Genomic DNA, 20134 nt, shown 5'->3' on the forward strand with positions numbered 1-20134 from the left:
GGTTGATAGCAAACAAAGGCGTCGGTTGCATTCCCGCGGTACTGAAGGAAGTTTCCGTCAGTATCAGAATCACAAACGCTCGTCGGAGAGCAACGCTGCAGAAACGTTGGCGTCAGTAGCAGTCAAGTGATATTTTATTTAAAAAATCCTGATTGTTTATAATTGGAAAGGAACATTATTGAAAACAAATCGGTTTTTCTCAGATACACTAGAGTAGGTTGAGCCGATACGAACATACTCAAAAGTGCAAATTATCATCGCTTGGCGACGCTGCAGAAGTTTTTTCTCTATGGATGGCAAATCATCTGACGTTGATGTCAGAATAGACAATAGTAGTTTGTGCAACAAGTTGCAAAAAGATGATTTTTTCAGCACGAGTTGTACGTTTATCAAACGAGGCTTGCCGAGTTGGATAAATACTACGAGTGCTGAAAAAATCGAGTTTTGCAACGAGTTGCACACGCTATTTTTTGCAATGACGAAAAATGGGCTTTAATGTGATAAATCTGTACCAAAATGTTACAATTGTATTTAACTCACATGATCAATCTTGCCAAAATGTCATGCTGCTGCAGAAAACAAACATATTCCATGTTATCGTGCCACATTGTATGCTCGACAGGCCATAAAGCAATAGATAAATCTGCTTTTAGAGAATTTGATGTCATGTCCATTAAATTATTCCATTAATTACGTGACACAGAGAATACACTGTTTGAACACTCAACCAAGTTAATTAAGCTACATCTGGTCATATAACTATTGATCTTATGCTGGTTTTTTCAATATAGCACCCAAATGAGTGCTATAATGGATATTATGCAACCCATTTGAGTTGCATAATGTTCAATAAAGCACCCATTTCATTGGTGTGGAAAAGTAGGCCGTTTTATCATTCAAACGTCAACTGTAAACCAGGTATTATGATCAGGAATTGCAAAAAGTATATTTTTGCAATTCCTGATCATAATATCTGGTTTACAGTTCGTCTTTGAGTGATAAAACGGCCTACTTTTCCATACCAACGAAATGGATGCTTTAATGAACATTATGCAACTCAAATGGGTTGCATAATATTCATTATAACACTCATTTGGGTGCTATAATGAAAACCAACACCAGAACAGTCGTTACGTGACTAAATTTTGCTAAATTAGCTTGGGTAAGTGCTCAAATGGAGTATTCTATGCGCCCCGTAATAAATTAAATAGTTTGGCGGTCATGACATCCAAAATTTCCAAAGGCAAGTACATCTATCGCTTCACGGCTCATTGAACTTTGCAATGCGGCACGGTAACATGGAATCTGATTCTTCTCCGCAGCAACATAATTTATTGGCAAGAAGGAGAAAATTTGACTACAATTTTGGAACAGATTTATCAAATTAAAGTCCATTTTTCGTAATTGCAAAAAATAGCGTGTGCAACTCGTTGCAAAACTCGATTTTTTCAGCACTCGTAGTATTTATCCAACTCGGCAAGCCTCGTTGGATAAACGTACAACTCGTGCTGAAAAAATCATCTTTTTGCAACTTGTTGCACAAACTACTATTTCTCTCAAAATTTTGATTGTGATTGGAAAGGTACATTGTCGATTCGTCTCAGAACCATCATTTCACAGGAGGTTGAGAGTGAGTGACGAATTTGCTGTAGTCAGATTCCAGAAAAACTTTATGCAATTAGAAAGACATATGAGCTTACCCAACAAGCATTGGAGGCTGATAAAGAGCTTGTTTCGCCACAATTTGGCTTGTTCAGCTAAAAAACTAGCTTATTCAACTTAAATTGCTTTTTGGGTAGTGAGACGCCTGTAGAGTTTTATCCATCCGAAAGAATTTCAATTTCTTTCTTATTTAAATTTTTATTACCTCTTCTTGAAAACTCAAGATTATCTGGAATCTTTTAATTGATTTTCTGGAAATAGCAGAAAAATCTCCCAAATTACCATTCAAAGCTACAGAAAGAAATGCTTTAAAAATATCTGGATCGATACAGACATATGATACGTAGTATTTGGCTCTCACTTTTGCGGAAGGATTCTTTAGATATTTTTTTCAGAAAGGCCATGCATCTTTAAAAACTATGAACACGCTAGGTTCGCAAAACTCTGTAAAAACTTTAAAATTTTTAAAGAATAAATACTTGTTGAGAAAACCAATTTTAAATCAAGATTTTTTAGAAATATGCCGATAAGCTAAGCATCCTGTGTTCCATAAACTATTTGTCCAGCATTTTATGCTCTGTCTATATTAAGATCATACAGACAGTTCAGTATGCCACTAGAACTTTCTTTATCCAATCCAAATTTTAGAAATTGTATTTGTTTTCTTAGTCTGTTGCTTATTGTATTATTTATTCAATCAGCATTGCATCGGCATGGAACCACTGTTTCTACTCCAATTTTCCAAAGTAATGATATCTGGCGCTGGAGAATCAAGGGAGCGTACTATTTTTCGTGTTTAACATTCCAATCGAAAGATGTAACATTGTTTGAAGTTCGAAAATTTGTTAAAATAAATTCAATGTTTCGTAAAGAGAGAGATGTGAATGAAGAAAACTTATTCCTGTCAGTTACGCCTATATATGATCAGAGAGCTAGTAAGTACAATATTCGTGCAAAGTGGCAAAAATTCTAGGGGGGGCTAATTTAGTTCTAGGTGGGGCTATAGCCCCCCCTAGCCCCACCTGTAGTTACGCCAATGCCTTTAACCCTTGTAAAAAAACAAAGGCATCACCTCAATTCGTCGAGCTGAGTCGATTGGTATATAACACTATGAGACTCCAAGCCTTCTAGCAAAAGTTCTGTTTTGAAATGATCTTATAGCCTTTACGTATACGCGAAAGGCAAAACAACAATAATTGTGCACAATCTCTTTTATAAGCCATCAAAAGTCTCGAGTTAAATGAACTTTATATTCGGCAAATGTTCCTTATCTAACCTCTGGTGGCGGATGGTTTTCAGTCCGTGAAAGGGCTGCATTATTCACTATAAATCGTTTGTAAAAGCCGTAAGGTAGGCTTCTAGTTAATAGCGTATGATGAAATTGTGCAACAAGTGCTCCTAATATTGTCCCAAAAAGTTTTAGTTAAATTTAATATAAATGCTAAAATATTTAATAAAAAAATATTTAATAAAAAAAGCGAAAAATAAACTTTTGTACAGCCTGCCAGTCTATGTGATTGCTAAAAAAACATGTCAAAGTTATATTTCACGCAAGGTTATCGTGCTTATTTGTTGAAGAAGTGCATGAATCTAGAGTAGAGTAACTAAAATATGCAAGACACACTTTTTTAAAGAAGCAGTGATAAATGTTTCTCTACAAAACGATGTATTACTGCTGAGCTTTTTGATGAGCCAACTTTACATTCTAGACTAACATTACCTTCCGTATTCATAAATAAAATGACTGGTTTACTAAAAGCCCTAATTAATATTGAATCACGGTCTAATACAAAAGGCAATAAAAGCCAAACCAAACTTGTCGTTATAGAGCTAGCGATCGATTTGAAAACAACAATAAAAATTATATCAGAATGCGAAACCGAATGGTAGATAGATGGTATGAACACCTTACCTGTATCAGCGTGGAAATCAATGCTGTTAGCAGAAGCGCGAGCGAGATACCCGATGTTTTATATCCAAATATGGCAGCAGTTGAATACATGTTTATGCGGTTGCTATATATAGATCTGTACAGCGACTTAGAGATGCGTGTATATGTGTGATGGAATTGTGTTTCTCCTTTTTGTTTTTTCTATACTTCCACTTTCCTTCCCTTGGATTTTCCGTGTGATAACTTCTTTTTTCCGATTGATTACAAAATATGCTTGTAAATTGATTCAAACAGATTTACAATGCACCTTGCCTGTAGAGCGATACGACGAATGATGGTGATGCGTGAGATACGCAATGGTGGGGAAGATTTGAACTCGCAAAAACACATAAAGGAGAAGGGGATTCACTATTTACGCCAAAAGCATTAGCTAGCTGCACAGATTTTGCCCGTAAAAACGATTTAGCATGCGAATTCCATTTAATGAATTTTCACTTTTCTTCATCATCGTGCTAGCAATTGTGGCGCTCATTGTTTCGCACTATTTTTTCGCTCACTTACTGCTCCCTGCGGCCCCGTCACTTGAACATATAACTACGTTTATAGTAGCACACAGGCAGCTTGAAATTTGATATTTCATTCATTTTTCCTTTTGCTTCATTTCATACACACATCCGTCACCTCAACCTATTCGATGTGTCGCCACGCAGAGTAATTGCCTTGGGCCATAATTTCCTCACAGTTACTCCTATTCGACGACTGGCAGGGCCTGTTGTCTACATATGGGGTCACGTACTTATATCCATGAGTATTTTGTGCAAAAACTATTATCCGAAGGTGCTTTAATGGCGCTTAAAGCGATGAACAGAGATTCACTGAAGAATTGTATGCACTAAGGACGAAAACGCTTAGCTGGCACACGCAAGCATATCACATATAGATGTTGATGACGACGGTGACGAATTGGATACACACAATTTTTCAACTGGCAGCGAAACGACATAAAACAAAATTCAATGTGTGTGCCAGCAGATGTAGATTTCACTCTGCACCTCCACAGGGCTTACAGATAGATTTCTTCGCGACGACGGCGGACGAACGGACGAAACACGGACCTGCTCAGTTCGACTCTCGTGCTACTCTCATACTGAAGATTGCTCGCTGCAAATGTTTGCGATACAGCGAGCAGCAGCGAGCCAAGTGCAAACGTCAAACATGTTGTAGGAGTTGCATAGCTGACGTTCGTGAATCGTGAATGACACTTGTCTCGCGCTCATTTCTCACTTCTATTCTGTCTCACCATGTGAGCAAGTTGCTTTAAACCATATTGAACCAAGTTTTATATTAAAAAATTAAAACATCTTTCTTTTAACCGTCTAAGACGAGTTAAGTACTCTCCATTTAATTCCACCAATTATTTTCGATATCTCTGCAGATACGTATTTCGACCACAACTGTGTGGTCGAAATACGTATCTGCAGAGATATCGAAAATAATTGGAGAATAAATGGAGAATACTTAACTCGTCTTAGACGGTTGAATACATTCCACTAAAAGAGCCATAAACATTTTTTCTGATCTTTCTTTTATTTGTTGAAGTAAAGTGGTATAATGTAACATTTCAGTGGTAAACAAATCTAGATGTTTCTTATTTTCCTATTCAATTGGCAATTTATCAAAATCTAACACGTGAAAAAAGTATTCGCGGTAGGAGGTTCATGAACAAAACCCACGAGATCTCAATTTCTTTTCACTATTTTTTCCTCCGTTCAAAGTTAACAATGTGCCTTATTTGTATTATTGATCCACATAGATTATAACGTTGTTGGTTTATTCGTACACCACGCATTGAGCAATTCGCACAAATTCGTGGTGGTATAAGCCTGGACTATTGTATGAGAGTAGCATCACTTTATCAGCAATGCACTCTCTAATAGTCGAGATCTGTTCTGGCCACGACCTTGCGAATGCTGAGGAAGGGGAAGGATGGTTAGTTAGATACCTTCTATAGGAGTATACTTAAGAAAGATGCAGAGAACTCTACGACATCTCATAGGTGCCACGGTAGGTTTTTGGAATTGTTAGTATTGAGGGCTGTAACAGTATGAATCCTTTTTGGTAGAACGTGAAACACAGAAAGAACTAAGGGCGATTCAAATATGACGTCCACTATTTTTCGAGATTTCTAGAACCCCCCTCCCCCTCTGTCACGCTTTTTTGTATATCCAGTATATGTACTGTCGTTGGGTCAGGATTTGCCTTACTTATAAGGCAGAAACGGTAGTTACTAGACCACCAGGCTCGTTTATGTTTATGTGTACAAAAAAACAGCAATTAACATAAAAAGTGTCAAAAAGGCTTAGAAAAAAGTATTCGCGGATTAGCCAATTAATCCACAGAATGTTTCATAAACTAATTTTTAGTAATCCGTAGTCAGTTCTTTGGCATTAACAACATCTTTTATGTAGTTGGGAATTGAATATGGCAACTATTATGTATATTTGAATGATATTTTATTCCATTCGTCCATTAGAGCCACCTTCAATTGGTGCTTGTTTCGGATTTCATGCTCAGGGTCCATTTCTTCAGAACATCCCACAACATTTTGCACATTTTCAATCATAATTTTGAGGTAAAGAGTCTCGTTCATAATTCATTCTATGAAAAACTTGTGTGTCCTCGTGACATCGGAAAGGGAACCAGCCGAATACGTTAGGTAATTGTCGGGTGCAGTGGCGTAGCCACGGGGGTGGTTTTGGGCATAAAACCCCCCCCAGAGACCAAATTTTTAGAAGAATTTTTTTTTCGAAAAGAAAATGTTCAGAAAACCCCCTCTAGACCAATTTTTTGGCTACGCCACTGGTCGGGGGACAAAATGATTTAGCATGATAATTGTGCTTATTCTGCGTCTCGAATGACTCGAGAATTGTAGAATTTGGCGCGCCTCGCGTGACACAACTGTGTTATTCAAATGGGGGTATAGACAATTTTCGCTTCACGCCTAACCTCATACGAGACGCAGAATAAGTGCAATTACTTATTTACAGTTCAGTTTTGCCTTGCGCAATTGTTCCAGGCACTCCAAATTGTTCTGGAGCTCATACCGTTGGTAGTCATCTACATCTGGTTGAACCATTAGCATTCTATCATGGCTATGCTATTAAAAAAATATGATTTACGATACAAATACGCCAGGAAAAGATATTCTAGATCAGTTGCTTCCAGCCCAGCATGCATACTATCATGGTCTGCTCGGCTACTTTGATCTTTTGAAGCAGTCCGCAAAATATCTGCAGAATTTGGATCTTATTCCATAATGAATCACCTGTCATAAGAAGAGTCAGTACTAACCCATTTAATTCCATCTCATGATTGTAACTTTACAGATACGCATATCGGCCTCAACAGAGAGGCCCGTTTTCAATGTCCTGTACATACTTCTACTTCACTCATTAGGGACTTCAAACTTTGGTTGCATCTTGAAACACGAGCTAGTGAAGTAATTGAAGAGAAATTTTCGATATTGATCAATTCCTTACAGACTGATTATTCCCAGAACTCCATATAAACTTTTATCATGGATTGAAAAGCTTCGTTGGAACTGGGTTTTGCAATCCAAAACCAAAGTTTGTATGGATTGCTGTACTCTGTGTCTACTCTTCAGAAAAACCTGGAAAACCGGGAATACTCAGGGGATTTCTATCAAAATGGAAAAACCTGGAATCCTCAGGGAAATTTCAGTGAAATCAGGGAATTATTTTGGAAAGCAAATTTCAATTTAGTTTTTATTTTAACTTAGATAAAAACATTTCAATGTTGTTAACTTTCAATGCACTCGTTTCTGAATTTGTTTTCAATGTCAACATTTAAAATGTGAAACAGCATTTTCATCATATCCTAGAAAAATCTGCCCGATCTTGCTCGACCTGACTGTCAATCGCTTAGTTGATTTGATTGCAGCGTCGCACTTTAGATCGATTTCAGTTTGATATCCATATTTTTTTAGAACTCATAAAATCCTAGGATAAAATCGTGAATTTTCATTTTTTTCAACTTTTCCATATTTTTTTTTGTTTTCATAGAACATGAACACAACTCATCACAAAAAGAATCTATTAGTGGGGAAATCTTACAAATTGGTTCATCCGTTCGTGAGTTATAAGGAAATGTAAACTCATTTTTATATAGAGGTGATGAAGATTATCTCCAACGTGGTTCGAAGGTTTTAAAATTACGAAATCGTTGAATTTGGCAATGTTTTATGTTGCAACCAGCGATGGCAATCGAACGAACATGATGCTAATATATCTCACATAAGCTGTGTACATGTTCGTTGGTCGCTAGAAGCGATTTTCTAACACCGCTGGTTGCAACAGCTTGAATATAAACTTTGATTATGGATTGAAAATGTCGCCAACAATTAAATGGCCTCTCAAATTGATAAATAAGATAATTAAAAACATTGCAAGAAAAGCTCATCATCTCATCAAATCATAGAAATAAACGCAGAGTTTTAAGAATTAGTTTTAATAACAATTGAAAACGATAGACGATAAAGATATACAGTCACTCTCAAAATTGAGCGTACAGCATGAATTAGATGAATATATTCGAAAATTCAAAGGAATTTTAATTGTTGGCTCGGTTGTTTTTAATACATTTCAATATTCATCCCTTCATTCAATGTATGCGTACATAAAATGGTTGAATTTCCTTTTGTAAAGTTCATTTATTTGAAAACAATCTCAAAATACGTCTATTAGATGTGACAAAATTGAGCGTACAGCGAATTTTTTTTCTATAAAATTTCTTATTATAAACACGATTAACGTATTTTAATATTGTTTTGTCATGATAATATTTATAATAATAATCATCCGCTACTTAAACATTCAATGTTTTGAAATTAAACCATGTTTTAATCAAAATGGCGAACAAGTAAGATGTATAAAAAATGCTATTTAACAATTCAATGCTGCTGAGCAAAATTGATGCTTTATGATATGGATTTCACCGGCATCGTGTCTTATATATGATAGATTATAGAAATAGAGCGAAACATACGATACATTTGGGGAAATTCAGTCGGTAAATGATGAAAACATACAGAAACGACAAATGTTGGGAATGACATATTTCAAATTAAGTATAATTTTATTTAAAAGTCGATGTATAGGTAGCTTATGAGCTTATAAGGACACTCATTAATAATAATATCAATAAAAGAGCAACACACGGATACATCACCACTGGTAAAACTAGTTAACCACCATCCTCCTCTGCTGGTTTCTCTACACCGAAACTTAGAAAACTATGTCGATACCTCCTCCGCTTCATTCTTCTATGACTTCAGAAAAGCTGATCATCGCAGTATTTTAAATCTCATGTCTAGTTTAGACTGGGGTAATTCGCGAAGTCGAAGCAAAATTCTTCACACAAACAATGACAGTTCTTTATGGGTTTTTACAGTAGAGCAACAGAGAGGAGGAGATGGCGGCCATGTTTCACTCAAACTCTGACAGATAGCAATGGGATTTCCCATAGGAGGGAAGAGCAGAATTTGCTTCGACTTCGCGAATATTCTGGACAATGACGAAGTCGACCGAGCAGCTGAAACGTTCTCTCATAGAGTAGAGTGGGGCAAGAGTACGCACTTAGTTTTCAATCGATCATGTGGCCCTTATGAATCAAGCTTCTGCATATCAAATCAGTGTCGATGATTCATATACTCTTCCTTTATGTTGCCCAGTGGAATTTTTTTTGAAATTATTGAGATTCGTTTTAGTAGAACCCTTATTTTAAGACAAGTGAAAAACGCACTCTTACCCCACCGGTGGGGTAAAAGTGCGCATCGGGTGGGGTAAGAGTACGCATTTTTCCAATCATGTGCTTAAAGTATATATTAACACAAATAAGAGTTAATAACATTTAATTGACGTTTAATGGACATATATTAGGGAATGTTTAAAGATTACGTAACTCTTAAAGGGGGAGGGGGTCCTAAAAATGTGCAATGTCATACGAAAAACCATTGTTTTTCATATATACAAAAAACTACAGAGGTAAAAATATATTTATCAGGTTACGCGTGGCGTATACAGAGGCATTTTCCTTAAAGAAAGTCCACCAATCACGTAACGTAAAATTTGGCTATTTCTTCACCCCTCCCCCCCCTATCTTACACTATTTGTATGAATCCTCTAAAAATTATATGGATCCTCACACATCTCGCAACCCCTCCCAGTTAAACGTTGCGTAATTTATGAATGCTACTTTTGATTAAATGAAATTATCATTTAGATGAAATTGTGTTTTCGTACTATGTTTAGGTGTACAACAAGTCCTAATACAATTTCATTATTTCGCTTCAGTGCTTTGTTCGCCAAGTCCTTTCTAACACCGAATTACTTCAACTTATCCTAAAAACTTGTGATAATTTCAAATTCTGTCCCTTTTTTCTTAGTTGTGGATCTTTACGCTTTGGAAGAAGTCTTATTTCGGCCAGAGATACGGGTTTGACATCATAACTTGAAGATTCATATGCGTACTCTTGCCCCACCGGCTCCTGCGTACTTTTACCCCACAGTCCCAAAAGTTTTTCAAGTAATGGTTTTGACTTCTTGGAAAACCAACCGGATTGGTGTTCTGTAGCATAAAGTACTCTATACAATAGGTTATCGAAATGGTATAATGTTCACCTGATTGAACGTATTTATGGTAATGAAATACTAGTTGCGGAAATCCAATTATTTTTAGAAAAATGATCAAAAAGTTATCTAACTCCATATCTCCCTTGTTGTTTATTCAAATCGTTTACAATTACACATGATAATAGTTGGCCAGAAAACCTATCAAACTGATGCAGTGCTGCTAGTTTATCTTTTTTCATTACTTCAAAAAATCGAAAACGTACTCTTACCCCACGCGCACTCTTGCCCCACTCTACTCTATACTGTCATACAGGGGATGTCCAAAATAACTGGGATAGGCAAATTTTGGGCATAATTAGATGTGTTGTAACTATGTCAAATATTATCCGATTTGGACAATTCAGGGATGCCTGAACTAGAAATTTAATGTAGTTTCACCATATTTTCATGGAACCGACCATGGCCATCGGATACCGGAGATATTCCGGGTTTTTCGAAGGTAGGTTCAGAACCGTAAATTTGTGGTGGGTATTAGGATAAGTGGTGGTTAGAAACAGAATAATATTAGTAACCACAAATAAAGTAGGGCTCTTTCTGATTGGAACCATATGTTGAAATTCGAAATCGGACCAGTATCAAGTGAGATATGGCCATTTGTTTAGAATCGGTGCCGATCGGGAGTTTTAAAAGGGACCAGGCCACAAATTCATCTGAATCAAGCTTTTTGACCGATCTTCCATTATGATTACATTCCAGAAGTCTTCTGTCACGTCTAGAATGAAAAACCAACCAAAAAGACGGATTCTGAAGTCGCTGGGGTGCCCCCGGGGAACCCGTAGAGGGGACATTTCAGTTTTGGCACCAAAGCTAGCCATTCGACGGTTCGTTTTTCATGGTTTTCTATCAGGAAGTGAGATATGAGTATAAAATGGATCATTGATGGCTATGACCGCTTCCGGGACCTACGGATTGTCCCCGGGGAACCCGTAGAAGGATACATTTATGTTTTAGCGCCAAAACTGGTCATTCGACGGTTCGTTTTTCATGGTTTTCTATCAGGAAGCGAGGTATGAGTATAAAATGGACAACTGATAGCTTTGACCGCTTCCGGGACCTACGGATTGTCCCCGAGGAACCCGTAGAAGGGGACATTCCACTATTCCAGTTCTAGCGCCAAAACTGGTCGTTCGACGGATCGTTTTTCATGGTTTTCTATCAGGAAACGAGGTATGCGTATAAAATGAACAATTAACGGCTTTGACCACTTCCGGGACCTACGGATTGTCCCCGGGGAACCCGTAGCAGGGGACATTTCTGTTTTAGCGCCAAAACTGGTTGCTCGACGGGTAGTTTTTCATGGTTTTCTATCAGGAAGCGAGGTATGAGTATAAAATGGACCATTGACGGCTTTGACCGCTTCCGGGACCTACGGATTGTCCCCGGGGAACCCGTAGAAGGGGACATTTTGTTTTAGCGCCAAAACTGGTCGTTCGACGGATCGTTTTTCATGGTTTTCTGTCAGGAAGTGAGGTATGAGTATAAAATGGACAATTGATGACTTTGACCGCTTCCGGGACCTACGGATTGTCCTCGGGGAACCCGTAGAAGGGAACATTCCAGTTTTAGCGCCAAAACTGGTCATTCAACGGTTCGTTTTTCATGGTTTTCTATCAGGAAGCGAGGAATGAGTATAAAATGGATAATTGACGGCTCTGACCGCTTCCGGAACCTACGGATTGTCCCCGGGGAACCCGTAGAAGGGGACACTTATGTTTTAGCGCCAAAACTGGTCGTTCGACGGTTCGTTTTTCATGGTTTTCTATCAGGAAGCGAGGAATGAGTATAAAATGGATAATTGACGGCTCTGACCGCTTCCGGAACCTACGGATTGTCCCCGGGGAACCCGTAGAAGGGGACACTTCTGTTTTAGCGCCAAAACTGGTCGTTCGACGGTTCGTTTTTCATGGTTTTCTATCAGGAAGCGAGGTATGAGTAAAAAATGGACAATTGACGTCTTTGACCGCTTCCAGGACCTACGGATTGTCCACGGGGAACCCGTAGAAGGGGACTTTTCTGTTTAACGCCAAAACTGGTCATTCGATGGTTCGTTTTTCATGGTTTTCTGTCAGGAAGTGAGGTATGAGTATAAAATGGACCATTGATGACTTTGACCGCTTCCGGGACCTAAGGATTGTCCCCGGGGAAACCGGAGAAGGATACTTTTCTGTTTTAGCGCAAAACTGGTCATTCGACGGTTCGTTTTTCATGGTTATCTATCAGGAAGCGAGGTATGAGTATAAAATGGACAATTGACGGCTTTGACCGCTTCTGGGACCTACGGATTGTCCCCGAAAAACCCGTAGAAGGGGACATTCTAGTTTTAGCGGAAAAACTGGTCATTAGACGGTTCGTGTTTCATGGTATTCTATCAGGAAGCGAGGTATGAGTTTGAAATGGACAATTGACGGCTTTGACCGCTTCCGGGACTACGGATTGTCCCCGGGAAACCCGTAGAAGGGAACTTTCCAGGTTTGGCACCAAAGCTAGCCATTCAACGGTTCGTTTTTCATGGTCATTCGACGGTTCCCCGGGGACAATCCGTAGGCCATGGAAACGGTCAAGAACGTCAATTGTCCATTTTATAAGCATACCTCGCTTCCTGACAGAAAACCATGAAAAACGAACCGTCGATTAACCAGTTTTTCCGCTAAAACTGGAATGTCCCCTTCTACGGGTTCCCCACGGACAATTCATAGGTCCCGGAAGTGGTTAAAGCCGTCAATTGTCCATTTTATACTCATACCTTGCTTCCTGATAGAAAACCATGAAAAACGAACCGTCGAATGACCAGTTTTGCGCTAAAACAGAAAAGTATCCTTCTACGGGTTCCCCGGGGACAATCCGTAGTCCCGGAAGCGGTCAAAGCCGTCAATGGTCCATTTTATACTCATAACTCGCTTCCTGATAGATAACCATGAAAACGATCCGTCGAACGACCAGTTTTGGCGCTAAAACTGGAATGTCCCTTTCTACGGGTTCCCCGGGGACAATCCGTAGGTCCCGGAAGCGGTCAAAGCCGTCAATTGTCCATTTTATACTCATACCTCGCTTCCTGATAGAAAATCATCAAAAACGAACCGTCGAATGACCAGTTTTGCCGCTAAAACAGAAATGTCTCTTTATACGGGTTCCCCGGGGACAATCCGTAGGTCCCGGAAGCGGTCAAAGCTATCAATTATCCATTTTACACTCATTCCTCGCTTCCTGATAGAAAACCATGAAAAACGAACCGTCGAATGACCAGTTTTGGCGCTGAAACAGAAATGTCCCCATCTACGGGTTCCCCGGGGTCAATCAGTAGGTCTCGGAAGCGGTCAAAGCCGTCAATGGTCCATTTTATACTCATACCTCGCTTCCTGATAGATAACTTTGAAAAACGATCCGTCGAACGACCAGTTTTGGCGCTTAAACTGGAATTTCCCCTTCTACGGGTTCCCCGGGGACAATCCGTAGGTCCCGGAAGCGGTCAAAGCCATCAATTGTCCATTTTATACTCATACCTCGCTTCCTGATAGAAAACCATGAGAAACGAACCGTCGAACGACCAGTTTTGCCGCTAAAACAGAAATGTCCCCTTCTACGGGTTCCCCGGGGACAATCCGTAGGTCCCGGAAGCGGTCAAAGCTATCAATTGTCCATTTTACACTCATTCCTCGCTTCCTGATAGAAAACCATGAAAAACGAACCGTCGAACGACCAGTTTTGCCGCTAAAACAGAAATGTCCCCTTCTACGGGTTCCCCGGGGACAATCCGTAGGTCCCGGAAGCGGTCATAGCCATCAATGATCCATTTTATACTCATATCTCACTTCCTGATAGAAAACCATGAAAAACGAACCGTCGAATGGCTAGCTTTGGTACCAAAACTGAAATGTCCCCTCTACGGGTTCCCCGGGGGCACCACAGCGACTTCAGAATCCGTCTTTTTGGTTGGTTTTTCATTCTAGACGTGACAGAAGACTTCTGGAATGTAATCATAATGGAAGATCGGTCAAAAAGCTTGATTCAGATGAATTTGTGGCCTGGTCCCTTTTAAAACTCCCGATCGGCACCGATTCTAAACAAATGGCCATATCTCACTTGATACTGGTCCGATTTCGAATTTCAACATATGGTTCCAATCAGAAAGAGACCTACTTTATTTGTGGTTACTAATATTATTCTGTTTCTAACCACCACTTATCCTAATACCCACCACAAATTTACGGTTCTGAACCTACCTTCGAAAAACCCGGAATATCTCCGGTATCCGATGGCCATGGTCGGTTCCATGAAAATATGGTGAAACTACATTAAATTTCTAGTTCAGGCATCCCTGAATTGTCCAAATCGGATAATATTTGACATAGTTACAACACATCTAATTATGCCCAAAATTTGCCTATCCCAGTTATTTTGGACATCCCCTGTATATCATTGACAGACATCAAGACAAAATTTTCAAAACGACTTATCTGCTTTTGTAAACAAAGATTCAAACGACGATTTGACGAATCTGATAGCTCTCCCACGCAAACTATCACCATCAATAGGTAGGTGAAGGCTTCCGCTACCTGTTAATGGTGTTGGTTTGCGTGGGAAAGCTATCAGATTCGTCAAATCGTCGTTTGAATATTTGTTTACAAAAGCAGATAAGTCGTTTTGAAAATTTTGTCTTGACATGTTCCCAAAATAGTGAAGAATAACCCTCCCCACGCACCGTGGCAAACAAGTGGTCTGCGACGACTGAAGTCGTATAAAAGAGCAGCGTTAAGGAAGTTCTCAAAGTACCGTACATTGTCACTGAAACGGCACTATGCACAAATCAATCACGAATACAAACGGACTGCCAAAAGTTGCTTCTCGCAGTATCAGCGTGGACTGCAAAGGAAGTTGAAAACACATCCTAAAAAGTTCTGGAAGTACGTAAAAGAGCAACGTAATGAATCTGGCCTTCCTTCGCGAATGACGCTTAACGGAATTTTGGCGTCTAATTCTCAGGACATCAGTAGACTGTTTGCAGAAAAATTCGCCAGTGTTTTCAGCAATGAAAGATTATCAGAAGACCAAATACGAAATGCTATGAGCTCCGTTACTATCTCCGGCCAAGCTATGAGCATGGTTGATATCAATTTTGAAATAGTTCGCGAAGCTGCATTGAAACTGAAAGCATCCTACAACCCCGGACCAGATGGAATTCCTTCCGTATTTCTGAAGACGCACATCGATGGCATTATTACTCCGTTAGTCCATGTTTTCCAACTTTCGATTACGTTAGGAATTTTTCCGTCTTGTTGGAAGATAGCGCACATGTTCCCTGTTCATAAGAAAGGTAACAGACCGGACGTTGCAAATTACCGTGGTATCACCTCATTGTCTGCTGTTGCTAAGTTGTTCGAGCTAGTCATCATGGAACGTCTACTCGCCCATTGTAAATCATACATTAGTGACGACCAACATGGATTTATGCCCGGACGTTCCACTGCTACAAATCTTTTGTGCCTTACCTCCTACATCAGCGGTTCTCAACCTGGGGTACATGTACCCCCGGGGGTACTTTCGCTGACCCCAGGGGGTACCTCGGACGAAATTGCGTAATGGCGGACGAACTACAATTCTAATTTAAAAAAAACTATTGGTAAAATTTTAATAATTGTATAAATTTATATTCCAAGACTTTAAATTGAACATAATTTGCATAGCAATTAGTAAATTAAAACATATCGAACCATGTCCACCACAGCCAACACAGTGTATGAAGGACCGTGGTACAAAAGATCAAAGATATCTTCAAAAACAATCTACTTATATACTTCTTAACTAAAATATTAAATTTGAAGGTTCAGAAGCCTTGAGGCATAAGGATTTTTTTTTTCAAAAAGAAATCTTGGTAGCTTATCTTCATCTTCGTAAATCTTCATCTACGCGGTTCGAAAGCATTCTTCCATTCTTCCATTCTTCCATTCTTCCAATATTAAATTTGTAGTTTAGGATTAAGGCTTTTATCAAAAAAAAAAAAATGTTGGAAGTCTTCTTCTACGCGGTTCAAAAGCCTCATTGCAAGACCCCTTCAAGAGACTTGGAAAACTCCTTTTGAGGGGCTCAGAATTCTTCTTTCAGCCAGCCCCCTTTCAGGTGGTTCGGAAGCCTCTTTTCGAAAGAGTCGGAAGCAGCCTTTCAAGTTGCTCGGAAACTTCCTTTAAAGGGGGTCCGCATTCTATCTTCGAGAAGCTTGGAAGCCTATTTTTAAAAGGCTCAGCATCGTTATTTCAAAAGGCTCGAAATTCCCCTTTCATTAGGCTCGAAAGCCTCCTTTTAAGAGCCCCCCCCCACTTAAGAGAGGCTCCAAATTCTTTCAGCCAATCCCCACAAGTGGTTCGGAGGCCTATTTCCAAAATGGTCGGAAACCCAGTTTCAAGAGGCTCAGAAGCCCCTTTTCAAGGGGCTCAGAAGCCCACTTTCAAGAGACTCGGAAAACCTCTTTCAAGTGGTTCGGAAACTTCTTTTCGAAGGGCTCGGAATTCTTCCTTGGAGAAGCCCACAAGTGGTTCGGAGGCCTATTTTCACAATGGTCGGAAACCCAGTTTCAGGAGGCTCAGAAGCCCCTTTTTCAAAGGGCTCAGAAGCCCACTTTCAAGAGACTCGGAAACCCCCTTTCAAGTGGTTCGTAAACTTCCTTTCGAAGGGCTCAGAATTCTTCCTTGGAGAAGCTTGGAAGCCTAAGGCTAAGCAACGTTATTTTAAGATGCTCTATGCCTCCTTTGAAGAGACTCGAAAACCGAATTCTTCTTTCAGTCAGCCCCCTTTGAAGTGGTTCAGAAGCCTCTTTTCGGAAGCTCCCTTTCAAACCAGATAGGAAGCCCTCATTCAAGAGGCTCAGATGCTCTTTTTAAGAGGGTCACAATCCCCTTTTTTCCAGATGGTTTGAAGCCCTCTTTCAAAATACCCAGAAGCCCCCTTTAAAGAGGCTCGGAAGCCCACTATCAAGTGGCTCAGAAACCCAATCAAGGGGCTCGGGTTTCTTTGCTCAAGAAGCTTTGAAGCCTATTTTCAAAAGGCTCAGCAACGGCTGAAAACCACCTTTCGAAGGGGCTCAGAATTCTTCTTTCAGTCAGACCCCTTTCAAGTGGTTCGAAAGCCTCTTCACGAAATGGTCGGAAGCCTTCTTTCAAGAGGCTCAGAAGCTCACTTTCAAGGGCTTGGAAACCCCCTTTCAAGTGACTCGAAAACTTCCTTTAGAGGGGCTCGGAATTCTTTCTTCGAGAAGCTTAGAAACCTGCATTGAAAAGGCTCAGAAATGTCATTTCAAGATGCCCAAAGCCTCATTTCAAGAGGCTGGGAAAACCCTTTTTCATGAGGCTCGGAAGCCTTCTTTTAAGGGGCTTAGAATCCTCCATTCGAGGGGCTCGGAATCCTTTTAGCCAACAATCACGAGTGGCTCGGAAGCCGCTTTTCAAAGGGGTCGGAAGCCCAATTTCAAGATGCTCAGAAGCCCCCTTTCAAGTGTCTCGGAATTTTCCTTTCGAGTGGCTCGGAATTCTTCTTTCAAGAAGTCAACTTTCAAACGGCTCAGCAACGTCATTTCAAGATCCTCAAAGCCTCCTTTCAAAAGGCTCGAATGATCCCTTTCATGTGGCTTGGAAGCCTCCTTTTGAAAGCCTCGGAAACTCCCTTTTGAGGGGCTCGGAATTATTCTTTCAAAAGGCTTGGAAGCCTACTTTCAAAAGGGTCAGAAACTTCATTTCAAGAAGCTCAAAAGTCTCTTTTCAATAGGTTCGAAAGCACTCTATGAGATAATCTTATGAGTTACGGTTATTAAAATAGGGGGTACCTCAATGAATACAAACACATGAAGGGGTACCTCTCAAGAAAAAGGTTGAGAACCGCTGTCCTACATCAATAGCAGCATGGTGGATCGCAGTCAAACGGACGTTATCTATACCGACCTAACAGCAGCCTTTGACAAATTGAATTACCGCATAGCTATTGCTAAACTGGATCACCTCGGAATCAATGGTTCTCTCTTGCGATGGTTCCAGTCGTATTTAACCGGTCGCAGCCTTACCGTGGTTATTGGAGATCATCAGTCGAACCATTTTGCCGCTACCTCAGGCATTCCTCAGGGTAGTCACGACGCCATTCTAACAATCAAAGGACCACGGCTCTGCTATGCAGACGACCTCAAACTGTATCTCCGAATTTGTTCCATTGAAGACTGTCACTCTCTCCAACGCCAACTGGATGCCTTTGCAAGTTGGTGCGTGCGTAACCGAATGGATGTTAACCCATCTAAATGTTCAGTAATCTCTTTCTCGCGGAAAAAGGGAAACAATAATTCACAAGTATATCTTGTATGACACAGAACTTGAACGAGTCAATCAAGTTAAGGATCTGGGAGTTATTCTAGATTCAAAACTCACCTTTAAGCAGCATGTTTCCTACGTGGTCAGTAGACTGGCCCAGGAAACAAAAAGTTGTCTAATTCCACGGGGCACCCCCCAGGATTGTGTCTTTGGGTGAGAAAATCAATCTCTGAAAATTTCAGCTCAATCGCTTGTTGCATAAGTTGGCGCATTTGATTTGAAGTTTGTATGGGGATTTCAGCCAAAATGTATAGGAAAATGCACATCCGTCACTCATGCGATCTGGAAATTGGTTCTGATTGCTCGATTGACCTCAGAATTGCAAAAACGGCAGTTGGTATGCTACAGAACATTTTCACAGAACATTGTATGATGATTAAATGAACTTTTATATAGGTTTCGGCCACGAAGCCACAAGCCACGAAGATCATCACGACCTGATACAAGTGCGATGAAAGTATCGGAGAAGCAGCCCACATAGACAAGCCCATTTGCTCATTTGTTGGAGACAAAGAAAGCCTTTGTAAAACAAGTCAAAATGCATAATCAGCACCAGTACCCCCGCAATGGAGCTTTTCGAAAATGAATTTATCATGGAGTGTATCCTCCTGAATCTTTATTGTTGTTAACATTTACTTCTCAAAGTTGTTACACTTTTGGAGTTCAATTCAATTGAGCAGTTACAATTGTTTCCTTTCAATGGAGAAATCCGGAGATAAAGCTGATATTTTGTGTTCAAATGTAAGTAAACCTAGCAAGAGCATAAACTCAAAGTAGTGGAAATAATCTCTTCGAGTTAAAGTCGAAAACAATTAGAATTCTGCAAACTTTCAGGGAGGCTCAAAATAGTATGGAAAAAACATATTTATTTTTTTAATGGGCCGCCCTCTTATTCCGTTCTATTTGATGCCCTAAAGCTCTGGACGAAATTTCAGCCAAATCGGTCAACGTTTGGGCGGTGCTAAAACTGGAAGTTTATATGGAAAAATATATGGAGGAACATCGAAAAACAGTAATGTGCATTTAGATGCACCATTCACGATGAAGATCTATTATGCTCATTCAGTTCTTGCAAAATTTGATACAGAAGGAATTGGTCAATTGTGAAAAATCTCATTTTTCTTTTTCCTGGACCGCGCTTCAAGATGCAGCCAAAATTTAACTGAAGTTTGTGGTTCCTTATGATCGAAAGAAAAGAACCAAAAATTAACTGAAGTTTGTGGTCCCTTATGGTCGAAAGCGAAGAAATATTTGAAAAAATTGGAACGTGGCTTTGTAATCCAAAAGTTTGTTTGGAGTCCTGAAGATGTTTAAAATTTTTTTTTCTGGAACGTACAAGATGCAACCAAAATTTAGGTACTGAAGTTTGTGGTCCCTTATGATCGAAAGAGAAGAATTTTATGAAAAAAAATTGGAACCCGGCTTTGTAATCCAAAATTTTGTTTACTCCAGAAGAAATTGATCAGTTTTGAAAAATCTGATTTTTCTTTTTCCTAGACCGCGTTTCAAGATGTAACCAAAAATAAAGT

General features: G+C 39.8%; 1 protein-coding gene across 11 annotated transcripts in view; it reads right to left on the bottom strand.

Moving 5' to 3' along the window:
• The window catches only part of LOC134219594 (tyrosine-protein phosphatase 10D), a 131102-nt gene extending 126395 nt beyond the window's left edge, over window positions 1–4707 (bottom strand). For all 11 annotated transcript variants that reach the window (XM_062698380.1, XM_062698373.1, XM_062698372.1 and 8 more), the window contains exon 1: window positions 3575–4707. In XM_062698380.1, the coding sequence (XP_062554364.1) occupies window positions 3575–3664 (90 nt within the window). In that variant the 5' untranslated portion in view covers window positions 3665–4707. The remainder of the gene's footprint in view (window positions 1–3574) is intronic.
• Window positions 4708–20134: the final 15427 nt, after the last annotated feature.

This window comes from Armigeres subalbatus, chromosome 3 (assembly GCF_024139115.2).
Source record: "Armigeres subalbatus isolate Guangzhou_Male chromosome 3, GZ_Asu_2, whole genome shotgun sequence".
Lineage (NCBI taxonomy): Eukaryota > Metazoa > Arthropoda > Insecta > Diptera > Culicidae > Armigeres > Armigeres subalbatus.